At 45.4% G+C, this 19,121-nt stretch overlaps 1 protein-coding gene across 4 annotated transcripts in view; it reads left to right on the top strand.

The window, feature by feature from the left end:
- The first annotated feature begins 13,801 nt into the window (after positions 1-13,801).
- Positions 13,802-19,121, top strand: part of GTF2IRD1 (GTF2I repeat domain containing 1) — a 132,719-nt gene continuing 127,399 nt past the window's right edge. For 2 of the 4 annotated variants that reach the window (XM_040336698.1, XM_040336697.1), the window contains exon 1: positions 14,211-14,886. In XM_040336698.1, the coding sequence (XP_040192632.1) occupies positions 14,884-14,886 (3 nt within the window). In that variant the 5' untranslated portion in view covers positions 14,211-14,883. Of the gene's footprint in view, positions 14,122-14,210; positions 14,887-19,121 lie in introns of those variants that run through there. The other 2 variants (XM_040336699.1, XM_040336700.1) reach the window with 2 other exon arrangements.

Genomic DNA, 19,121 nt, shown 5'->3' with positions numbered 1-19,121 from the left:
AGTGGGTTAAACCTTCCGGGGCTGAAGTGGTTAATGGAACATAACACTTAGTAATCAGACTCGCCGATCTTTTGTTCCAGATTACAGGAGACATTTAGGAGAGGTTACAGCAGTTTTCAGAAGCGACAGTGTTTCCCTCTGCACATTTCTTCCTCTGCTTGTCACTTTTTCCTTGATGTTTATCAAGTTTCAGCACCCTGAAGCTGGGGATGCTCTGCTTTCACACAGACCCGAGGATAAGTAATAGCAGAGGATGGGAGAGATAGGAAACAGTTCCTTATCAGATTGCATGTGTAGTTTAAAAGAAAGACATTCTAGACAATCTGAAGCTTGAGGAGAGCAGGATCACGGAGAAGAAGCTTTAGAAAATACGAGTCCTTATAGAGAGGGCTTAGTAGATATTTCTATCAGGGGAGTAAAATAGTATGTTAAGGAATAATATAAAAAAAAAAGAAAAAAAAAGAAAACATATTGGGCTAGATTCAGCAACGATTTACGTCGGCGTATCCATAGATACGCCGCGTAAATTCAAAGCTGCGCCGGCGTATCTTCTTTCTGTATTCAGAAAGCAAGATACGCCGACATTAGCCTAAGATACGACTGGCATAAGTCTCTTACGCCGTCGTATCTTAGGGTGCATTCTCACGCTGGCCGCTAGGTGGCGCTTCCGTTGTTTTCACAAACGTACGTGCGCCCGGCGGTAGATTTTTACGTCGTTTGCGTAAGGCTTTTTCGGCGTAACGTTGCTCCTGCTATTAGGTGGCGCAGCCAATATTAAGTATGGACGTCGTTCCCACTTCGAAATTTGAATTTTTTGCGTCGTTTGCGTAAATCGTTCGCGAATAGGGCTGGACGTAATTTACGTTCACGCCGAAACCAATGACGTCCTTGCGACGTCATTTGAAGCAATGCACACTGGGACATGTACACGGACGGCGCATGCGCCGTTCGTAAAACACGTCAATCACGTCAGGTCATCACATATTAGCATAAAACACGCCCCCCTTCCACATTTGAATTACGCTGGCTTACGCCGGTCCAATTTACGCTACGCCGCCGCAACTTACGGAGCAAGTGCTTTGTGAATACTGCACTTGCTCCTGTAAGTTGCGGCGGCGTAGCGTAAATACGATACGCTGCACTGCAGTAAGAAGGGGCGCAGCTACCTGAATCTAGCCCATTATTTACATCTTTGCAATACACGTACATTTCTCCATCAGCACATTGGCTCCTGCTGCTGTCAATCAAATCAATGATGCGGCGTGCCGGGGGGCGGGGCCGAGTGATACACTTGGCGGCTAAGGCCGCCACTGTATAACACGGGAGCACGCCCGCAAGCTAACCTAATTGGGAGAGCACTTCCCAGAAGGGGGCTAGCTTATGTGGGGAGGAGCCGAGACAGCTGCCGAGGGACCCCAGAAGATCTGCACAGTGGAGGTAAGTATGGCATGTTTATTATAAAAAAAAAACAACAACTTTACAACCCCTTTAAGTGTACTTGGGCAGAGTTTAGGGTTTTTTCCAGATGGGGTCATAAACAGGTAGTGGACCATGCCACCGAAACCATCCTTTGGCAGGCCCTGAGGTAAAATATATTTAAAAAACTGTTTATATTTTTTGCATGGTGTCAACAGTGAAAACAAAGTAATGCCGATTCATTTTTATTACTGTAGAATAGACACTAAAGCCTCGTACACACGACCGAGGAACTCGACGGGCGAAACACATCGTTTTCCTCGTCGAGTTCCTTGTTAGGCTGCCGAGGAACTCGACAAGGCAAGTTTCTCCATTCCCGTCGAGGAAATAGAGAACTTGCTCTCTTTTTGGCTCGTCGAGTTTCTCGACAGTTTCCTCGACAAAAATGTACACACGGCCGGTTTCCTCGGCAAAAAAATATCTCCCAGCAAGTTTCGTGTGTACGAGGCTTGAGAGGGCGTCTGGTGGGTCCTGAAAGAAAATGGACCCTGGGGCTTGTGTGCAATGTTAAAATGTGATTTACCCCTCACTAAGGATTGACTTTTCTGTAAACTAGATTTTGCCCAAAAAAATTTTTTATTGGAAAGTCTAAATTCTACTAATTGAGCTTTGTGAAAAATGTTTTTTCTTAAATATAGAGGGTGTTTTTTGTGGGGTGTACTTGGCAGTTTATTTGATCGTTATTTTTGTAACCTTGCTTTGAATTTATTTTTATTTTTTTTGTAAAGGATAGCTGAAAAGGGGTTTTGTGATGTAAATAACATCTTATAAAAACATGAAAAAAAAAAAACATTTTATTTTCACCTTCACTGTTAACTCCAGTGTAGTTCACCAATAAATATCACCAAAACCTCCTAATTTTTAAATCTCTAAATTTTGCTCATTCCTCTTTCCCACAAGCATATCAATAATCAAGAAAGGATAAATAAAAGAATAAATAATATAAACAAATTATATATATATATATATATATATATATATATATATATATATATATATATATATATATATATATATATATATATAAATCAGAAGCTGGGGCTGTTTAAGTGAATGTTTAATAAACTGCAGTTTTCCTTTTATATGCACATGAATTAAAAAAATATGTGACTTTGCCCCCTGAGTTACACACGGCCACTTTCTTCTCACAATTACACAACTGCAACAAATTACATTTCTGAGGTCTCATGATTTGAAAGAGTTCCTAGATTTTTACCCCTTTACAACACAGGAAATTCCATTTATTTGGTGGAATAACCAGTGTATTATATTCTGGAATAACTGGAAACAATTAATGACACAAAACGAATTTGTTGTAGTTGGGCATCTGTTTCATGCATTTATCATTTCTCTTTAGAAAGTGTGCTAAGGCAAATTTTATGTGAGATTTTATCATTTAAAAATAGCATTCCAGTGTTGTTCATTCCCATCCCAATATTCGAAATTTTCCTGGCACAAATTTTTGAGTACATTACAGGAAACAGGAGGGTATTCAGATATGTAGCTAATGCTGCTATCTGAAGAAGATTTGGGCATTGGCAGCAACCAAAGCTGTGAATTTACCATCTCTAAATTTTTGTGTACGGGCCCTACATGCTCAGCTGTGTTGGCAAGCAAAAGCTGGAGTGGACCCATAAGTAACAGAGGGATAGGACATTTGTCCTGTAATGTACTCCAAGAAAAAATCCTATTTTCTTAATCATAAATTATAGGACACGCAATGGTATTCAGAGACATGGGGATGCTTTCAAACAATTTAACTGAGGGGGTGGGCATCTCAGCACTTGAAACGTCAACAGGGTAACAAAACAACAGGTTAACAGAAGGGGCTCAGAAAAGCTGACAGAGTCACCTGAAGAACGTAATGAGCAGAAGACCAGGTAGAAGCCTTGCATATCCGAAAAACAGATGACTGAGGCTGAAAAGCCCAAAAGGCACAAATAGATCTAGAACAGTGTGCTTGGTACCTTGCCTTTAAAATGTAAATCAAGCCTATTTCTAACTAAGCTTAAAGTGGTTGTAAAGGTACAATTTTTTCCCCCCTAAATAGCTTCCTTTACCTTAGTCCTCCTTCACTTACCTCATCCTTCGATTTTGCTTTTAAATGTCTTTATTTCTTCTGAGAAATCCTCACTTCCTGTTCTTCTGTCTGTAACCCCACACAGTAAAGCGAGGCTTTCTCCCTGGTGTGGAGTGTCGTGCTCGCCCCCTCCCTTGGACTACAGGAGAGTCAGGACGCCCACGAACACACAGCTTCTTTCTCTATCTGCAACGTAGAGAGCGTCCTGACTCTCCCGTAGTCCAAGGGAGGAGGCGAGCATGACACTCCACACCAGGGAGAAAGCCTTGCATTACTGTGTGTAGTTACAGACAGAAGAACAGGAAGTGAGGATTTCTCAGAAGAAATAAGGACATTAAAAGCAAAATCGAAGGATGAGGTAAGTAAAGGAGGACTGCACTAAGGTAAAGGAAGCTATTTGGGGGAAAAAAATTGTACCTTTACAACCCCTTTAAATCTGCTCCCACCCCCCTTCTAAACTATATTTTATCTACACTGTAGGAAGATGTGTATACTTACCTATTCTGACAGCAATCCGGTCTGGTCACATGATCAGCTGTCAGCGACGGCTTCAGTGAGTGACAGCAAACAATAAATGCCTGTAGTATACCTATGGGTGATGTCAGCGCCCAGGCTCGCAGCCATTGTTGGAGATCTCTCCTCTTCACTGAAGCCGGCTGCTGGGGAGATCATGTGACTGGACCAGATTACTCTCAGAAGTAGGGCTCTCTAAATGCATAGGCAATCCTGGGCACTGCCAAGGGGCCCCAAGTGCATGGTGGCCCCATCAGAATTTTGCATTACATCATACTTGCTAACTGTCCCAGATTTGCTTTTTAGTATGCTGTCCCGAGATGACCGTATCCCAGCCAGGGTCATGGAATCTGAGCTGCAGGGACAGCATCAGCCCATCACTGGACTAAATCTACAATCGGAATCACATCTGCACTTCCCATCCACTGTCACTGAAAAAATGTCACTGGCTGGGAAGGGGTTAACATCAGGGGTGATCAAAGGGTTAACTGTATGCCTAGCTAGTGTTTTAATACTGTGGGGAGGTGCATTTACTAGAGGTTTGTAGGAACACAGGGTCAATGACTTCCTTACTGACTGTTTACATCTGCCTGTGTACAGAATGTTCAGCGGGTGCCGTCAGACATCGGTTCCGTGGGACCCACTGATCAGCTCCTGCTGTGTAGAATTACAGCAGGAGCAAGCCAGCGGGAGCAATCCACCGGCAGCACGCACTCGTGTGTGTATATATATATATATATATATATACATATATGATCATGCGCAGCACGGCCACCCTGTAGCAGAAAAACTGTTATAGGGCAAAAGGCAAGCGGTTAAAACAGCCCTGCTCACATAGGTGTGCGCAGCCTATTGCATTAGGGTGTGCACCCTAAAGCTCAAAACAAACATGGATGTGTATGCGTATATCGATTTCCCTGTCGATACAGTGTAAGAGAAGAGCAAACACTTCTTGTATGGAAGAGCCAGAAAAAAGGAGAGCTTTCCCTATGTTCCTGCTGCTACACAGAGCGATAATACTAATGTGCATGGGGTGATTAGGGTGTGCCTGGGCACACCTAGCACACCCTGTGCGCACGCACGCCTATGCCTGCTCAGAATAGGTAAATATACCAGTACATGTCTTCCTTTCACAGGGTAGATAGAATAGGGTTTAGCAGGTGGGTGGAAGCAGATTTAGGCTTAGTTAGGAATAGTATAGACTTCCACCTTTAAGCCCATAGGTTTGAATTATAAATTGTCAAAACCACCTGAAGATGGTGGACCGACATTCACTGCAAGGTTTCTCAAGAATTATAACAAGAGAGTAAATTTTTCCAATAATAGCTGTAGCCTAAAGATAGACACAGACAGCATATGCTACATCCAGAAAGTGGAGGGAGACCTCCTTAAGCTGGCGAGGAGCAGGAGGCAGAATAACATCCTAGGTGAGGTGGATGTGAGAAACCACCTTAGGAAAAAAGATGGCTTTTGCTTCAAAACAAAGTTTATAAGGAAGGGCTAACTCAGGAATATGTCATGCTGAGGTGATGGCAACAATAAATACAACCACGTGGGTGAAAGTAGACAATGAAATATCACTGAAAAGCTCAAAAGGCAGTTTCTGGAGAGTTAACTGAACCAGGGTTGAGATCTGATAGAGTCACAGGAGAACATACAGGGGGGACAATGTGAGCAACACCCTGTAAAAAGGCTTTCACTAAAGAGTGGGAAACAAGCAGTCTTCGAAGGACTCATTCACACTATCTCTGTTGAGCTTTGTTGATCTACATAGATCAATGCAACTTCAGACGGTGAGACCAAGCCTGGCCTCTCCCATCTGGGCGATTGATCCCCACTCGTTCAATGTGTATTTACCGCCCCAGATTCCAATTCTCCTTGATCTAGAGGAAGGTGTCCCATAGTGGTGATCTGGACGAGTTTTGGTGTAGATTAGGGACATATAGGAAGTCCCAGATGGCTTCATCACACCAGGCATCCCTCTTGTCTCAATCTCCTCCATGATCTTCCTCGGGGGATATGGATAGTCATATCCATACTCCGTAGTCACCTTCCTTTGAATAAGCTATTGAAAATGGGAGACTATGGGGAGTTTCTGCCTATCACCTCTCCCAGGTGGGGCATACGGGTTCCCCACTTTAGTGATCAGTCTCTCATATGAGTCATTCTGCGCTCAGGCCCAAGCATAGGTGCGGGGCGGGGACAGGTCGGGGACCATTTTGGCATAGGCCACGCAGAATCCCAAATTCCTTGCACACCTCATCCAAACGAGCTTCAGTTTCTTCACTGAGTGAACTGGGACTGGGAGTTTCTTCTTCCCTCAGTCCCCCAATCCCACTCAGTCTCTGCCTCTGATCCCTATTCACCAATTCCCTCTTCCAGGGACCCAAATCGGCATTAGAACCGCAGTGACCCCACATCAATGATCCCTGCCTCCTCCTCCCCTGTATGCCACAGGGTTGGATTCTGCTATTCAGTCCACTCCGCAGGCTCTCCACCAACACATGTGATAGCATCTACGCTCAGGCTCACTCCGCTACTCGCCATCTTGCTACTCCACCTGTCTCCTCTGCAAGTACACCCGAAGGTGGAAGTGACATCATAGCTCTCTTCCCCTTCTCTGATTGGTAGCCAGCGAGCAGCGACTCCGCCTATGGCTCCAGACTAGCTGACTTTCTGGCAGTGGCTTCCCCTGCTAGGCAGATCCCTTTGGTGCGCGCTCTCCCACACAGTACAGTAACCTCTTTACTGTGGCCATCACACTGCTCAGCTTCCATGAATGGTACTGTAAAGCAGACTGTGTTCCCTGCCACAGAGGCACAATAATCTGCTGACACTTGACTTCCGGCTGCATTCTCTTGCTCACATGCCAGCCTGACTCTCTCACTGCTGCTGGAAACTGTCCCGCTGTTGCTAGCTGCATGGCAGATATTTCCCTTTACAGCATCACTTTCCTCCTCAGTGCAACACATCCTTCTTTCACTGACACTCCAGCACTTTACTTGAGAAGACATCGAATTTCTGGGGTACATATCTGGCTATTGCCAATAGTAACCACTGCTGTAGCTCAGAGAGACATCCCGGACGAGCCCCCATAGAGCTTGCTTAGTGTTGACTTTATAGGCCTCTCTCTGGGTACCTGCAGCTGGTTGCTAAGGGTTTCCACTTTGGTGCTATGGGTTTTCAATTGTTCCACCCTTACTCCCGCTTGCTTGTTACTCAATGACCAGTCCAGGGTATTCGGGTTTTATGTATTTTATTTTGGAACTTGGATAGGAGAAGGGATTCGTGGGATACTCCAACTGGAACTATTCACAATGAATAAGGGCAACTCTTACTTGTCCTCCCTGGATTATTTGTGGAAGCAGTCACACTGCTTTAACCATACAGCCACATGTATGGAGGAATTAAATCTTCTTGCTCTCATTAGCAGCAGACTTAATGCACTACATTGTCTTCAGGATGCTCTCTAGCATCTCTATTACTGATACCCGTCCACTGACTTTTCTAGTTGAAGGGGTGGCCTTCCCTTGACAGGCCCCAAAGACACAGATCTGTAAACACAGTGCGCAAAATCAGATCCTTCCTGGTGTCTCCCTTCCAGTCAGCTCTGCAGGACCTCTGGGTTCAGTTTGTCTCTCTCTCTAGGACCTTGGTTTGACCACCCAAGGTTGCACGACAACCTCCGCAGAGGAGAGGGCAGCCGCTCCCTCCCTCCTGGACTCTGCTTCCCGGCTTAACTAGCCCTGAGCACATGTACCCTGGGCTTTGATACAGTATCCCAACATGCAACGCATCACTTTTCCTCTGCCATTTGCCAGGACTGTAACAAAGCCTGAGCACTCACTTGCCAAGCCCCTTCCCATTGCTCAATATGCCTCCATATTGGACCAGTGTGGGACAGTCTGACAAGCTGAGCTGCGCTTGGGCACAGCAGACCTAACCAATAGATCCTGCTCCCTGCTAGGCAGAGAGCACTCTAAAGCCTCGTACACACGACCGAGGAACTCGACGGGCGAAACACATCGTTTTCCTCGTCAAGTTCCTTGTCAGGCTGTCGAGGAACTCGACAAGCCAATTTTCTCCATTCCCGTCAAGGAAATAGCGAACATGTTCTCTTTTTGGCTCGTCGAGTTTCTCGACAGTTTCCTCGACGAAAATGTACACACGACCGGTTTCCTCTGCAAAAAAATATCTCCCAGCAAGTTTCTTGCTGTTTTTTGCCGAGAAACTCGGTCGTGTGTACGAGGCCTAAGTTTTACCTGATAAGCAGAAAGACCAAAAATATACTCCCTTCTAGCACCTACCTAGGAGTGAGCATCTCTGCTGTCAGAATGCAATGTCTACATTCACCTTGCTTGTGTGTATAGAGGGATCCATGTGTTCAATCAAACCACTGGCTGATCGAAGGAAAAAGAAAACCGTAATCTATTGCAGTTTAAAGCAATACTAAAGCTATATTTTTGTTTGCTTTAAAATAAAGAGATTATACTTACCTGTTTTGTGCAACCATAAATTGTCTGCTTCTGCCTCTTATAGCTGCCCCCATAGCAAGCTGTGTCTGAGGGTGTTATACCTGAAGGGTTTCACATGTACTGGCACTTTAAGGCTGGCTCCACCCAGCAGTGATGACAAGGGTCAAGGGGCATAGTAGCCATCTTAGAGAGACCACATGTAGAAAGCAGAGATATGTATTGTCCTGAGATGCATGTTGCAGTGTACAGCCTGTACTGAATAAACATCCATTGTTCCAGACCAGAGTCTTGTGTCCCTCACAGCACAGAGGATATAACAGAGGGGGCACCCATGTTGGAGTACTCCGGAGTCGGGCTGTGTGCGTTAATAGACACACACAGCGTCCCCTGCTCCCTCCTTACAGAATTTGACTGACAGCATCAGGAGCCAATGGCTACCACTGCTTTCAGAGTCTCCTGTGAAAGAGAAAGAAAGAGTAGCACTGTTGCAAAGGGCACAGTGCTGGATCGGGAGATGAGTATTTAGGGATGGGGGGGCAACCAGAACAAGTAGTGGGACTTTTCTACCTTAATGCAAGAAATGCATTAAGGTAAAACTGTTCTGACTTTAGAACCACTGCTGCCTCCATTATAAAGGTTTTTTACTTTAATGCAGAGAATGCATTAGGGTAAAAAAACATTTAGCATTTTAGCGTTTGATGAAGGCTTCTTAGCCAAAACGCGTCAAAGCATAGCCTGTACCCATGTAACCAATAAAGGACTTTTATTCAAGAGCATCCAAGTTGCCAGCCCTTTTTGATTCAAGTTTAGCATTCGGAACCCCTTTAAGTCTAAACCCACCTAAGCAATCCAGCCAGTTCTGGCACCTCCAACACTGACTGTAATGGCAAGAAGTGCTGAGGTGTGCTGAAAAGCCTATCAATGCTGGCTGCTGGGGAATCTATTATCATTGGGGGAATCTATTGTTGAGGGAGGGGGCCTATAGTTGCTGGGTGGAGAATTGTTGCTGGGAGGGATCTACTGTTGAGTGAGGGGTCTATTGTTGCTCACTGTTGGAGGGCTTATTAAAGTGGAACTAAGGGCTGAAATATAATTGCAAACTAGTTATTTATTGCAGAAGAGACATGCAAAGCAATGCAATAACATACACTTTCCTGCCCGTTCGCAATCCCCTTTAAAATGTACATGTGTGCATGGGCAGCTCCATTTACTTTTCTTGCCCAATGCCAGTGTGCCGAGATGAATGACCTCTGCACATGTGCCCAGCCAAGATGGCCGAGAATTGGTACCTGGGGAGAAAATGCTGGTGCCAACAAGGGACCTTACAGGCGTTGGAGTATGGGAGAGTAGGTGAGTTTACCTGAATATATTTCCGCTTTATTGCTGGCTTCTGGGAAATCTATTGTTTTTGGCTAGGGTCTATTGTTTCTGGGATGATTCTATTGTTGCTGGAAGGTGATTTTGTTGCAGGGGGTCTATTGTTCCTGGAGTGAGGATCTATTGTTTATTGATGAGGTCTTTTGTTCCTTTGTGGATCTATTGTTGCTAAGAGGTAATTTTGTTGCAGGGGGTCTATTTTTCCCGGGGGATTCTTTTGTTGCTAAGGGGGTCTATTGTTCCTGAGGCAGATCTGTTGTTGCTAGGGCAGTATTTTGTTGCGGAAGGTCTATTGTTGCTGGTGGGATCTGTTTCTGAGGGGCTAGTTTGTTGCAGGGGATCTGTTGTTCCTCAGGGAAGGAATCTATTGTTGCTGAGGGTGTCTATTGTTCCTACTGTGGATCTATGGTTGCTGAGGGGATATTTTGTTGCAGGGGGTCTATTGTTGCTGGAGATATCTATTGTTGCAGGGGTGTATTTTGTTGCAGGGGATCTTGTGTTGCTAAGGTGGTCGATCATTCCTGTGGTGGATTTATTGTTGTTGGAGGAGGGGGTATTTTGTTGCAGGGGGTCTATCGTTGCTGAGGGATATTTTGTTGCAAGGGTTCTATTTTTGCGGGGGGGGGGGGTTATTGTTGCTGGGAGGATCTTTTGTTCATGTGGTGGATTTATTGGTGTTAGAGGAGGGAGTATTTTGTTGCCGGGGGTCTATTGTTGTTTGGGGGATCTGTTGTTGCTGAGGGGTTATTTTGCGGCAAGGCATTTATTTTCTTGAAGGGGGATCTATTGTTGCTGTGGGTCTAGTGTTCCTGGGGTTGATGTATTGTTTCTGGCGGATATTTTGTTGCAGGGGGTCTATTGTTGCTGGGGGGATGTTTTTTTCAATCGTGGTCCACCTGTCGACCGCAGGCAAGTGACAGGTAGACCTTGAACAGGTTCCTGCACCAGCGACCCCGCCTTCTATGTTCTGGTCCTTATCTCCCCTCCCAGCCTTCAGCTTCGTCCGCCGCTGGATGGAGCACAGCTCAGGATGGAGGGTGGTAGGAGGAACTGGCCAAATTAACTGTTTATGTTAAACTGCTGGTGATTGGTTACTAGGACACAGGGTGGTCCTAAGCAACCAATCACCAGCTTGCTAGTATGAAACATCACTCTGCCAGCTCCCACTCCCTGTTCAGAACTGTGCTGCCTCCCGGTCTCTGCTGTGGAAACAGATGGGACACTGGGGATTACTGCTATAGGGTAAAAAGGGGGGGGGGCAGAGGACACCATGATTGGAGGGGAGGTGATGTGAAGGGGCAAAGGACACTGTTACGGGCAGGGTCACCCCCATAGCGTAACGCACTCCTAAACCCTGCATTCTGAGCGCAACACACGCCTGATCCATGCAGTCTGACTGCAACGCACTTCTAAACTCTGCATTCTGAGCGCAACGCACTCCTGATCCCTGCATTCTGAGCGCAAGACACTCCTGAACCCAGCATTCTGAGCGCAACGCACTGCAGATCCCTGCATTTTGGGCGTAACACTCTCCTAAACCCTGCATTCTGAGCGCAACGCACTCCTGATCCCTGCATTCTAAGCGAACGCACTCCTAAACCCTGCATTCTGAGCGCAACACACTCCTGATCCATGTAGTCTGACTGCAACGCACTTCTAAACTCTGCATTCTGAGCGCAACGCACTCCTGATCCCTGCATTCTGAGCGCAAGGCACTCCTGAACCCTGCATTCTGAGCGCAACGCACTCCAGGTCCCTGCATTTTGGGCGTAACACTCTCCTAAACCCTGCATTCTGAGTGCAATGCACTCCAGATCCCTGCATTTTGGGCGTAACACTTTCCTAAACCCTGCCTTCTGAGTGCAACGCACTCCTGATCCCTGCATTCTGAGCGCTTACGCACTCTTAAACCCTGCATTCTGAGCGCAACACACTCCTAAACCCTGCATTCTGAGCACAACACACTCCTGATCCCTAATTCACTAGTAACGCAATTCTAAACCCTGCACTCTCATGTAATACTTATTTGTGTTAAAAAAAAAAAAAAAATAGATCTTACTGTCTTTCTTTTTAGCATGTGATTCGCACCACACTGTAAATCACATGCAATGCGATTTCAGCCATACAGATAGTAATGGCTGAAATTGCATTGCAATTCAGACTAAAATCGCATATGACCCTTTTTTTGGTCCGCACCAGAATCGAATCGCATGGGTGTTCACACTATACAATTCGATTCATGTCTGAACTGTCAGTTTGCAGTGTGATATGCGAGCTGAAATGGGGGTTGTCATTAACAATGTATGACACTCCCTGCAGTTCGCATATGGTTCCCGCAGTGGATTCACGGGGGTTCACAGGGGTCCCGGGGGATTCACGGAGGTTCACGGGGGTTCCTGGGGATTCACAAGGGTTCCCGCAGTGGATTCGGAGGGTTTCCACAGTGGATTCACAGGGTTTCCGCAGTGGATTCGCAGGGTTCCCGCAGTGGATTCGCAGGGTTCCCACAGTGGATTCGCAGGGTTCCCGCAGTGGATTCGTAGGATTCTCGCAGTGGATTCGCAGGGTTTCCGCAGTGGATTCACAGGGTTTCCGCAGAGGATTCGCAGGGTTCTCGCAGTGGATTCGCAGGGTCCCCGCCGTGAATTCACAAAGTTCCCGCAGTGGATTTGCAGGGTTCTCACAGTGGATTCACAGGGTTCCCGCAGTGGATTCGTAGGATTCTCGCAGTGGATTCGCAGGGTTTCCGCAGTGGATTCACAGGGTTTCCGCAGAGGATTCGCAGGGTTCTCGCAGTGGATTCGCAGGGTCCCCGCCGTGAATTCACAAAGTTCCCGCAGTGGATTTGCAGGGTTCTCACAGTGGATTCACAGGGTTTCCGCAGTGGATTCGCAGGGTTCCCGCAGTGGACTCGCAGGGTCCCCGCAGTGGATTCACAGGGTTTCCGCAGTGGACTCGCAGGGTTTCCGCAGTGGACTCGCAGGGTTTCCGCAGTGGACTCGCAGGGTTTCCGCAGTGGATTCGCAGGGTTTCCGCAGTGGATTCGCAGGGTTTCCGCAGTGGATTCGCAGGGTTCCCTTAGTGGATTCGCAGGGTCCCCGCAGTGGATTCGCAGGGTCCTCGCAGTGGATTCGCAGGGTCCCCGCAGTGGATTCGCAGGGTTCTCGCAGTGGATTCGCAGGGTCTCCGCAGCGGATTCGCAGGGTTCCCGCAGTGGATTTGCAGGGTTCCCGCAGTGGATTCGCAGGGTCACCGCAGTGGATTCGCAGGGTTCCCTCAGTGGATTCGCAGGGTTCTCGCAGTGGATTCGCAGGGTCACCGCAGTGGATTCGCAGGGTTCCCTCAGTGGATTCGCAGGGTTCTCGCAGTGGATTCGCAGGGTCTCCGCAGCGGATTTGCAGGGTTCCCGCAGTGGATTTGCACGGTCCCCGCAGTAGATTCGCAGGGTTCCCGCAGTAGATTCGCAGGGTCACCGCAGTGGATTCGCAGGGCTCGCAGGCACAAGTGTGAACCGAGCCTCGTGTGAAATCCACTTCCCTGTGTGTAGCATACGTATTGTGGACTATAGATTGATTTTTACTGGGAGGGATGGATGTGAATAGCAATGGGTGAGGTGTGATAGAAATGACATAATCCAGAAAGTGAAAAGAAAAGGACATTGGAGGAGAGGGGATGCATGCAGTAATCTGTAATCCCTCCCAGTACAGGAAGATATTGGTGTGTAGAAGTCATGCAGATGTGTGCAGTGAATGGTTGTAATCTTCATCCTGGGCTGAGTGCTGTGCCCACAATCTCATTCCACCTATCCCCTTTCTTCTCTCTGTCTTCTGCCTCCTTTCCTCTTTCCTCCTTCAAGCTGGTTTGTTAATCCTGTATGTAAATTACAGCCAATAGATGTTGTTGTTGAGCAGGGCTGGGATTAGAGACAGGGCGAATGGCTTTCAATCTTACTGGGATTATAGAACAAAGGGACTCCCTGCAATACCCATAGCCAGGCACACACACACACACACAAAAAAGACATTTGATTTTTAGGGAGGGGGTGGGCACGGATCTCACCCCCCTCAGCAGACAAAAAAAGGGGGAGCTGATTGAAGGGCGATCCACATCTATGTGCAGTGCGGAGAGATCGGTGCTGATCTGCGATTATTTCTTCTGCCAATCTGGGCTGCTGGGGGAGGATCTCATACACAAGTCCTGGTAAGATCACAACAACAAAACTTTGTGTATTTTGTATTTGTGTGCACACGTGACTGGGTGTCTGCTGCCTTGTCATGATCGCTCTATTTCTATACACTACTATAAAAGAGTGATCGGAGCCATGCATGAGGTCACAATGTGGGTGTGTGTGTGTATGGAGGGGGATTTATTGCTCTCCATGGCTGTATTATATTCCATGGATCCTGAGATGATTTATAGTGGAGCAGTGCTGTCCCCTCCCACCCTGGACTGTCACTTTGTCCTGTCTCTGCTCTCCTGTCTGTCTTCTTTTCATTTCCACATCTGGGACATCACACTGCTGCTGCTCAAACATCACAACCAATCAGATCATACCTTCCGTGACTTTACAGTAGTGGCAACATTGGCATGTGGAATGTGATTGGTCGCTTTGGGGTGACAGCGCTTTTCACACTGGTTATGAATTGAATCGCCTGCTTCTTTCTGATCATGCTGGTTTACACTTCTGATGTGCATTGGCACTGGAGGCATTTGTTTTTTTGCAGGTGGGAAGCATAAAGTTATACTTTGCCAGGATTCTAATATTTACTTGTTGCTTTTTCATTGAATGAAGCTCTAAGTAAATGCAATAGGTGGGATTGAATGAGGAATTGATCTCTAGGTGGAAGATGTAACTGGATGCTCTGGAGACATGGATGAGTGAAGTGCGGTATAATATGGGAAGCTGGCTTCGCCATCTCATAGACATTATACTCTGGGGTCTGCACTGGTATATGGTCCATTATGGTAAGTGTATGATCCCTATCTCATATCACATGTATGTAGTATATAGCCTGGTCTATCATCAGAAAATCCTACCAAAAATACCCATTTCAGAGCGATCGTACCATAATCTGATCGTTAGTACAGCGCCGATCCGGGCATGCACAAATCTATTTTCCGTTCGATGCCAGATCGTACAATTTTCATTTACTCGTTCGAAAATGTAATACAAATGCATTACAACGCACAATTTTTGATTCTGTCCTACGCAAATTTTCGTGACCTGAGATTAGCATGCAAAAAAAACCAAAACGATCGTTCGTCCGATAATCTCATTGTGTGTACCGGGCATATCTGAGGATCAGAAGTATTTTATTACTTTATTATAGCTACTGCACACAATGATGACAGTTACTTTGAGAAAGTGATTGTTTTTATTTGAATCCCACATCACTGTGTGTGTTGATATAATAGAGAGCTGTCATTGCTGAGCTGTCATTTTTTTAAGATGTTGTTAGATGTGTAACAGTATAGTGCGCTACACTATTATTAAATGTAGAATAGAAATGGTAAATAGCGTTTAGGCGCGTTTGGCATTTTTTTAAGACGTTGTTAGATGTGTAACAGTATAGTGCGCTACACTATTATTAAATGTAGGATAGAAATGGTAAATAGGGTAGAGTGTTTTCATTTATTCTGCCCATTGAAATGAATAAATGCTCAAGTGCTAAACGCAGGGTGCGTTTAGATGCGTTTAGGCGCGTTTGGCATGTTTTATGTCCAAATGGATGCGTTTAGGCGCGTTTGCCATTTTTAATGTCCAAATAAATGCGTTTAGGCGCGTTTGGCATTTTTAATGTCCAAATAAATGCGTTTAGGCGCGTTTGGCATTTTTTATGTCCTAATAGATGCGTTTAGGCGCGTTTGGCATTTTTTATGTCCACATAGATGCGTTTAGTAGCGTTTGGCATTTTTTATGTCCAAATAGATGCGTTTAGTAGCGCTTGGCATTTTTTATGTATAAATAGATGTGTTTAGGTGCGTTTGGCATTTTTTATGTCCAAATGGATGCGTTTGGTAGCGTTTGGCATTTTTTATGTATAAATAGATGTGTTTAGGCGCGTTTGCCATTTTTTATGTCCAAATAGATGCGTTTAGTAGCGTTTGGCATTTTTTATGTCCACATAGATGCGTTTAGTAGCGTTTGGCATTTTTTATGTCCAAATAGATGCGTTTAGTAGCGCTTGGCATTTTTTATGTATAAATAGATGTGTTTAGGTGCGTTTGGCATTTTTTATGTACAAATGGATGCGTTTGGTAGCGTTTGGCATTTTTTATGTATAAATAGATGTGTTTAGGCGCGTTTGGCATTTTTTATGTCCAAATGGATGCGTTTAGGCGCGTTTGGCATTTTTTATGTCCAAATAGATGCGTTTAGTAGCGTTTGGCATTTTTTATGTACAAATGGATGTGTTTAGGCACGTTTGGCATTTTTTATGTCCAAATAGATGCGTTTAGTAGCGTTTGGCATTTTTTATGTACAAATGGATGTGTTTAGGCACGTTTGGCATTTTTTATGTCCAAATAGATGCGTTTAGTAGCGTTTGGCATTTTTTATGTACAAATGGATGCGTTTAGTAGCGTTTGGCATTTTTTATGTCCAAATAGATGCGTTTAGGCGCGTTTGGCATTTTTTATGTACAAATAGATGCGTTTAGTAGCGTTTGGCATTTTTTATGTACAAATGGATGTGTTTAGGCGTGTTTGGCATTTTTTATGTACAAAAGATTCATTTTCTTTCCATGTGATTGGGTATTCTTTGCAAAGGGAATCTTAACCTCGTTTTCTAAGCTCTGGAGCAACTGTACTTGCGGAGTGCAGCTGTACTTTGCAAAGTGCACAGTCTGTTTGCCTTTAGAAAATCAACCCTATAGGCTTGTTATTGAGGTGCATTTAGGGGCTCAGGCAAAAAAAAAAAAAAAAAATTCCAAAAGCCCCCAAAACGTCAGTTTAGGAGCGCCGTATAGCAAAGAACTACTATATGTGCAAATTGTAGTAAACCATACCAACCAATAAAAATTGATCTTTTAGTGTTCTGACTGTAGAGATCTCTGATTGATCAGTCTGGCTGCTGCATGTCATCATTCCAGTTTGAAGTTACTTATTTAATGATCTAATTATAAATATTAAGATTTATTGAAAATATAGTTGAATAAATGTAAAAGGAAACAATTATTTTTATGGCATGACGGTTACAAATGAACAGGGACACTACAGTCATACTGTCTTTTACATGTGTGATTGTGAATAATTCCTTATATGTACATGGGGGCCGCCATATTTGCTCATTATGTATACAGGTGAGAGGACATCTGCTTGTCTATGCCCAGCTTTGTGCCAACACTCCTTAAAGGTAACCTGCCAAAATAGAAATATTGGGATCTACCATTGCTGACTTGCTGGCTTGGTCCATGCTCTGGGCCGTCATTTATACCGCACTGCTTAGTAAGCTACTGGCCTGGAACAAGTATCGGGTCAGGCACCCTCTTATTTCTGGGGCTGCACTTTCATCCTCCATGAAGACGCGCCCTTTTGTGGAATTATGTAGGTAATTGGAGGTTTCGCATCTGTCTGAAATGTAATCGTGTCCCAACATTGGTATCATTGGGGGGAATAGTGCCACATCATTGGTATTCTGGGGAGGAATAGTTCCACAACATTGGTATCATTGGGAAGAATAGTGCCCCATTGTTGGTATCATTGGGAGGAATGATACTAATGTTGATATCATTAGGAGGAACAGTGCCCCATCATTGATATCATTGGGAGGAGCAGTTCCCCATCGTTGGTATCATTGTTAGTAACAGTGCCCCATCATTGGTATCATTGGAAGGGACAGTGCCCCATCATTGGTATTATTGGCAGGAACAGTGCCCAATTGTTGGTATCATTGGGAGGAACAGTGCCCTATAATTGCTGTCATTGGGAAAAGACGTGTCTCCCATCATTGATATCATTGGGAGGAACAGTTCCCCATCGTTGGTATTATTGTTAGTAACAGTGCCCCATCGTTGGTATCATTGGAAGGGACAGTGCCCCATCATTGGTATTATTGGCAGGAACAGTGCCCAATTGTTGGTATCATTGGGAGGAACAGTGCCCTATAATTGCTGTCATTGGGAAAAGACGTGTCTCCCATCATTGGTATCATTGGGAGGAACAGTGCCCCATCATTAGTATCATTGGGAGGAACAGTGCCCAGTTGTTGGTATTATTGGGAGGAACAGTGCCCTATCAATGGTATCATTGGAAGAAGAAGTGTCTCCCATCGTTGGTATCATTAAGAGGAAGAGTGCCCCATCATTGGGAGGAACAGTGACCAATTGTTGGTATCATTGGGAGGAACAGTGCCCATTTGTTGGTATCATTGGGAGGAACAGTGCCCCATCATTGGTATTATTGGGAGGAACAGTGCCCAATTGTTGGTATCATTGGGAGAAACAGTGCCCATTTGTTGGTATCATTGGGAGGAACAGTGCCCCATCATTGGTATTATTGGGAGGAACAGTGCCCAATTGTTGGTATCATTGAAAGAAGAAGTGTCTCCCATCGTTGGTATCATTGGGAGGAAGAGTGCCCCATCATTGGTATCATTGGGAGGAACAGTGCCCAATTGTTGGTATCATTGGGAGGAACAGTGCCCATTTGTTGGTATCATTGGGAGGAACAGTGCCCCATCATTGGTATTATTGGGAAGAACAGTGCCCAATTGTTGGTATCATTGGGAGGAACAGTGCCCATTTGTTGGTATCATTGGGAGGAACAGTGCCCCATCATTGGTATCATTGGGAGGAACAGTCCCCCATCATTGGTATCATTGGGAGGAACAGTGCCCAATTGTTGGTATCATTGGGAGGAACAGTGCCCAATTGTTGGTATCATTGGGAGGAACAGTGCCCATTTGTTGGTATCATTGGGAGGAACAGTGCCCCATCATTGGTATTGTTGGGAGGAACAGTGCCCAATTGTTGGTATCATTGGGAGGAAGAGTGCCCCATCATTGGTATTATTGGGAAGAACAGTGCCCAATTGTTGGTATCATTGAGAGGAACAGTGCCCCATAATTGGGAGAAGAAGTGTCTTCCATCGTTGGTATCATTTGGAGAAAAAGTGTCCACCATTGATGTCAGTGGGAGAAATGGTGCCCCATTGTTTGTGTCAGTTGGCAGAAGATTGTCTTGTGTCATTGGGAGGAATAG

This window comes from Rana temporaria, chromosome 2 (genome assembly GCF_905171775.1).
Source record: "Rana temporaria chromosome 2, aRanTem1.1, whole genome shotgun sequence".
In the NCBI taxonomy this organism is placed as follows: Eukaryota; Metazoa; Chordata; class Amphibia; order Anura; family Ranidae; genus Rana; species Rana temporaria.
Note: the sequence above shows the minus strand (reverse complement) of the source record. Positions and strands in the feature narration are given on the sequence as shown.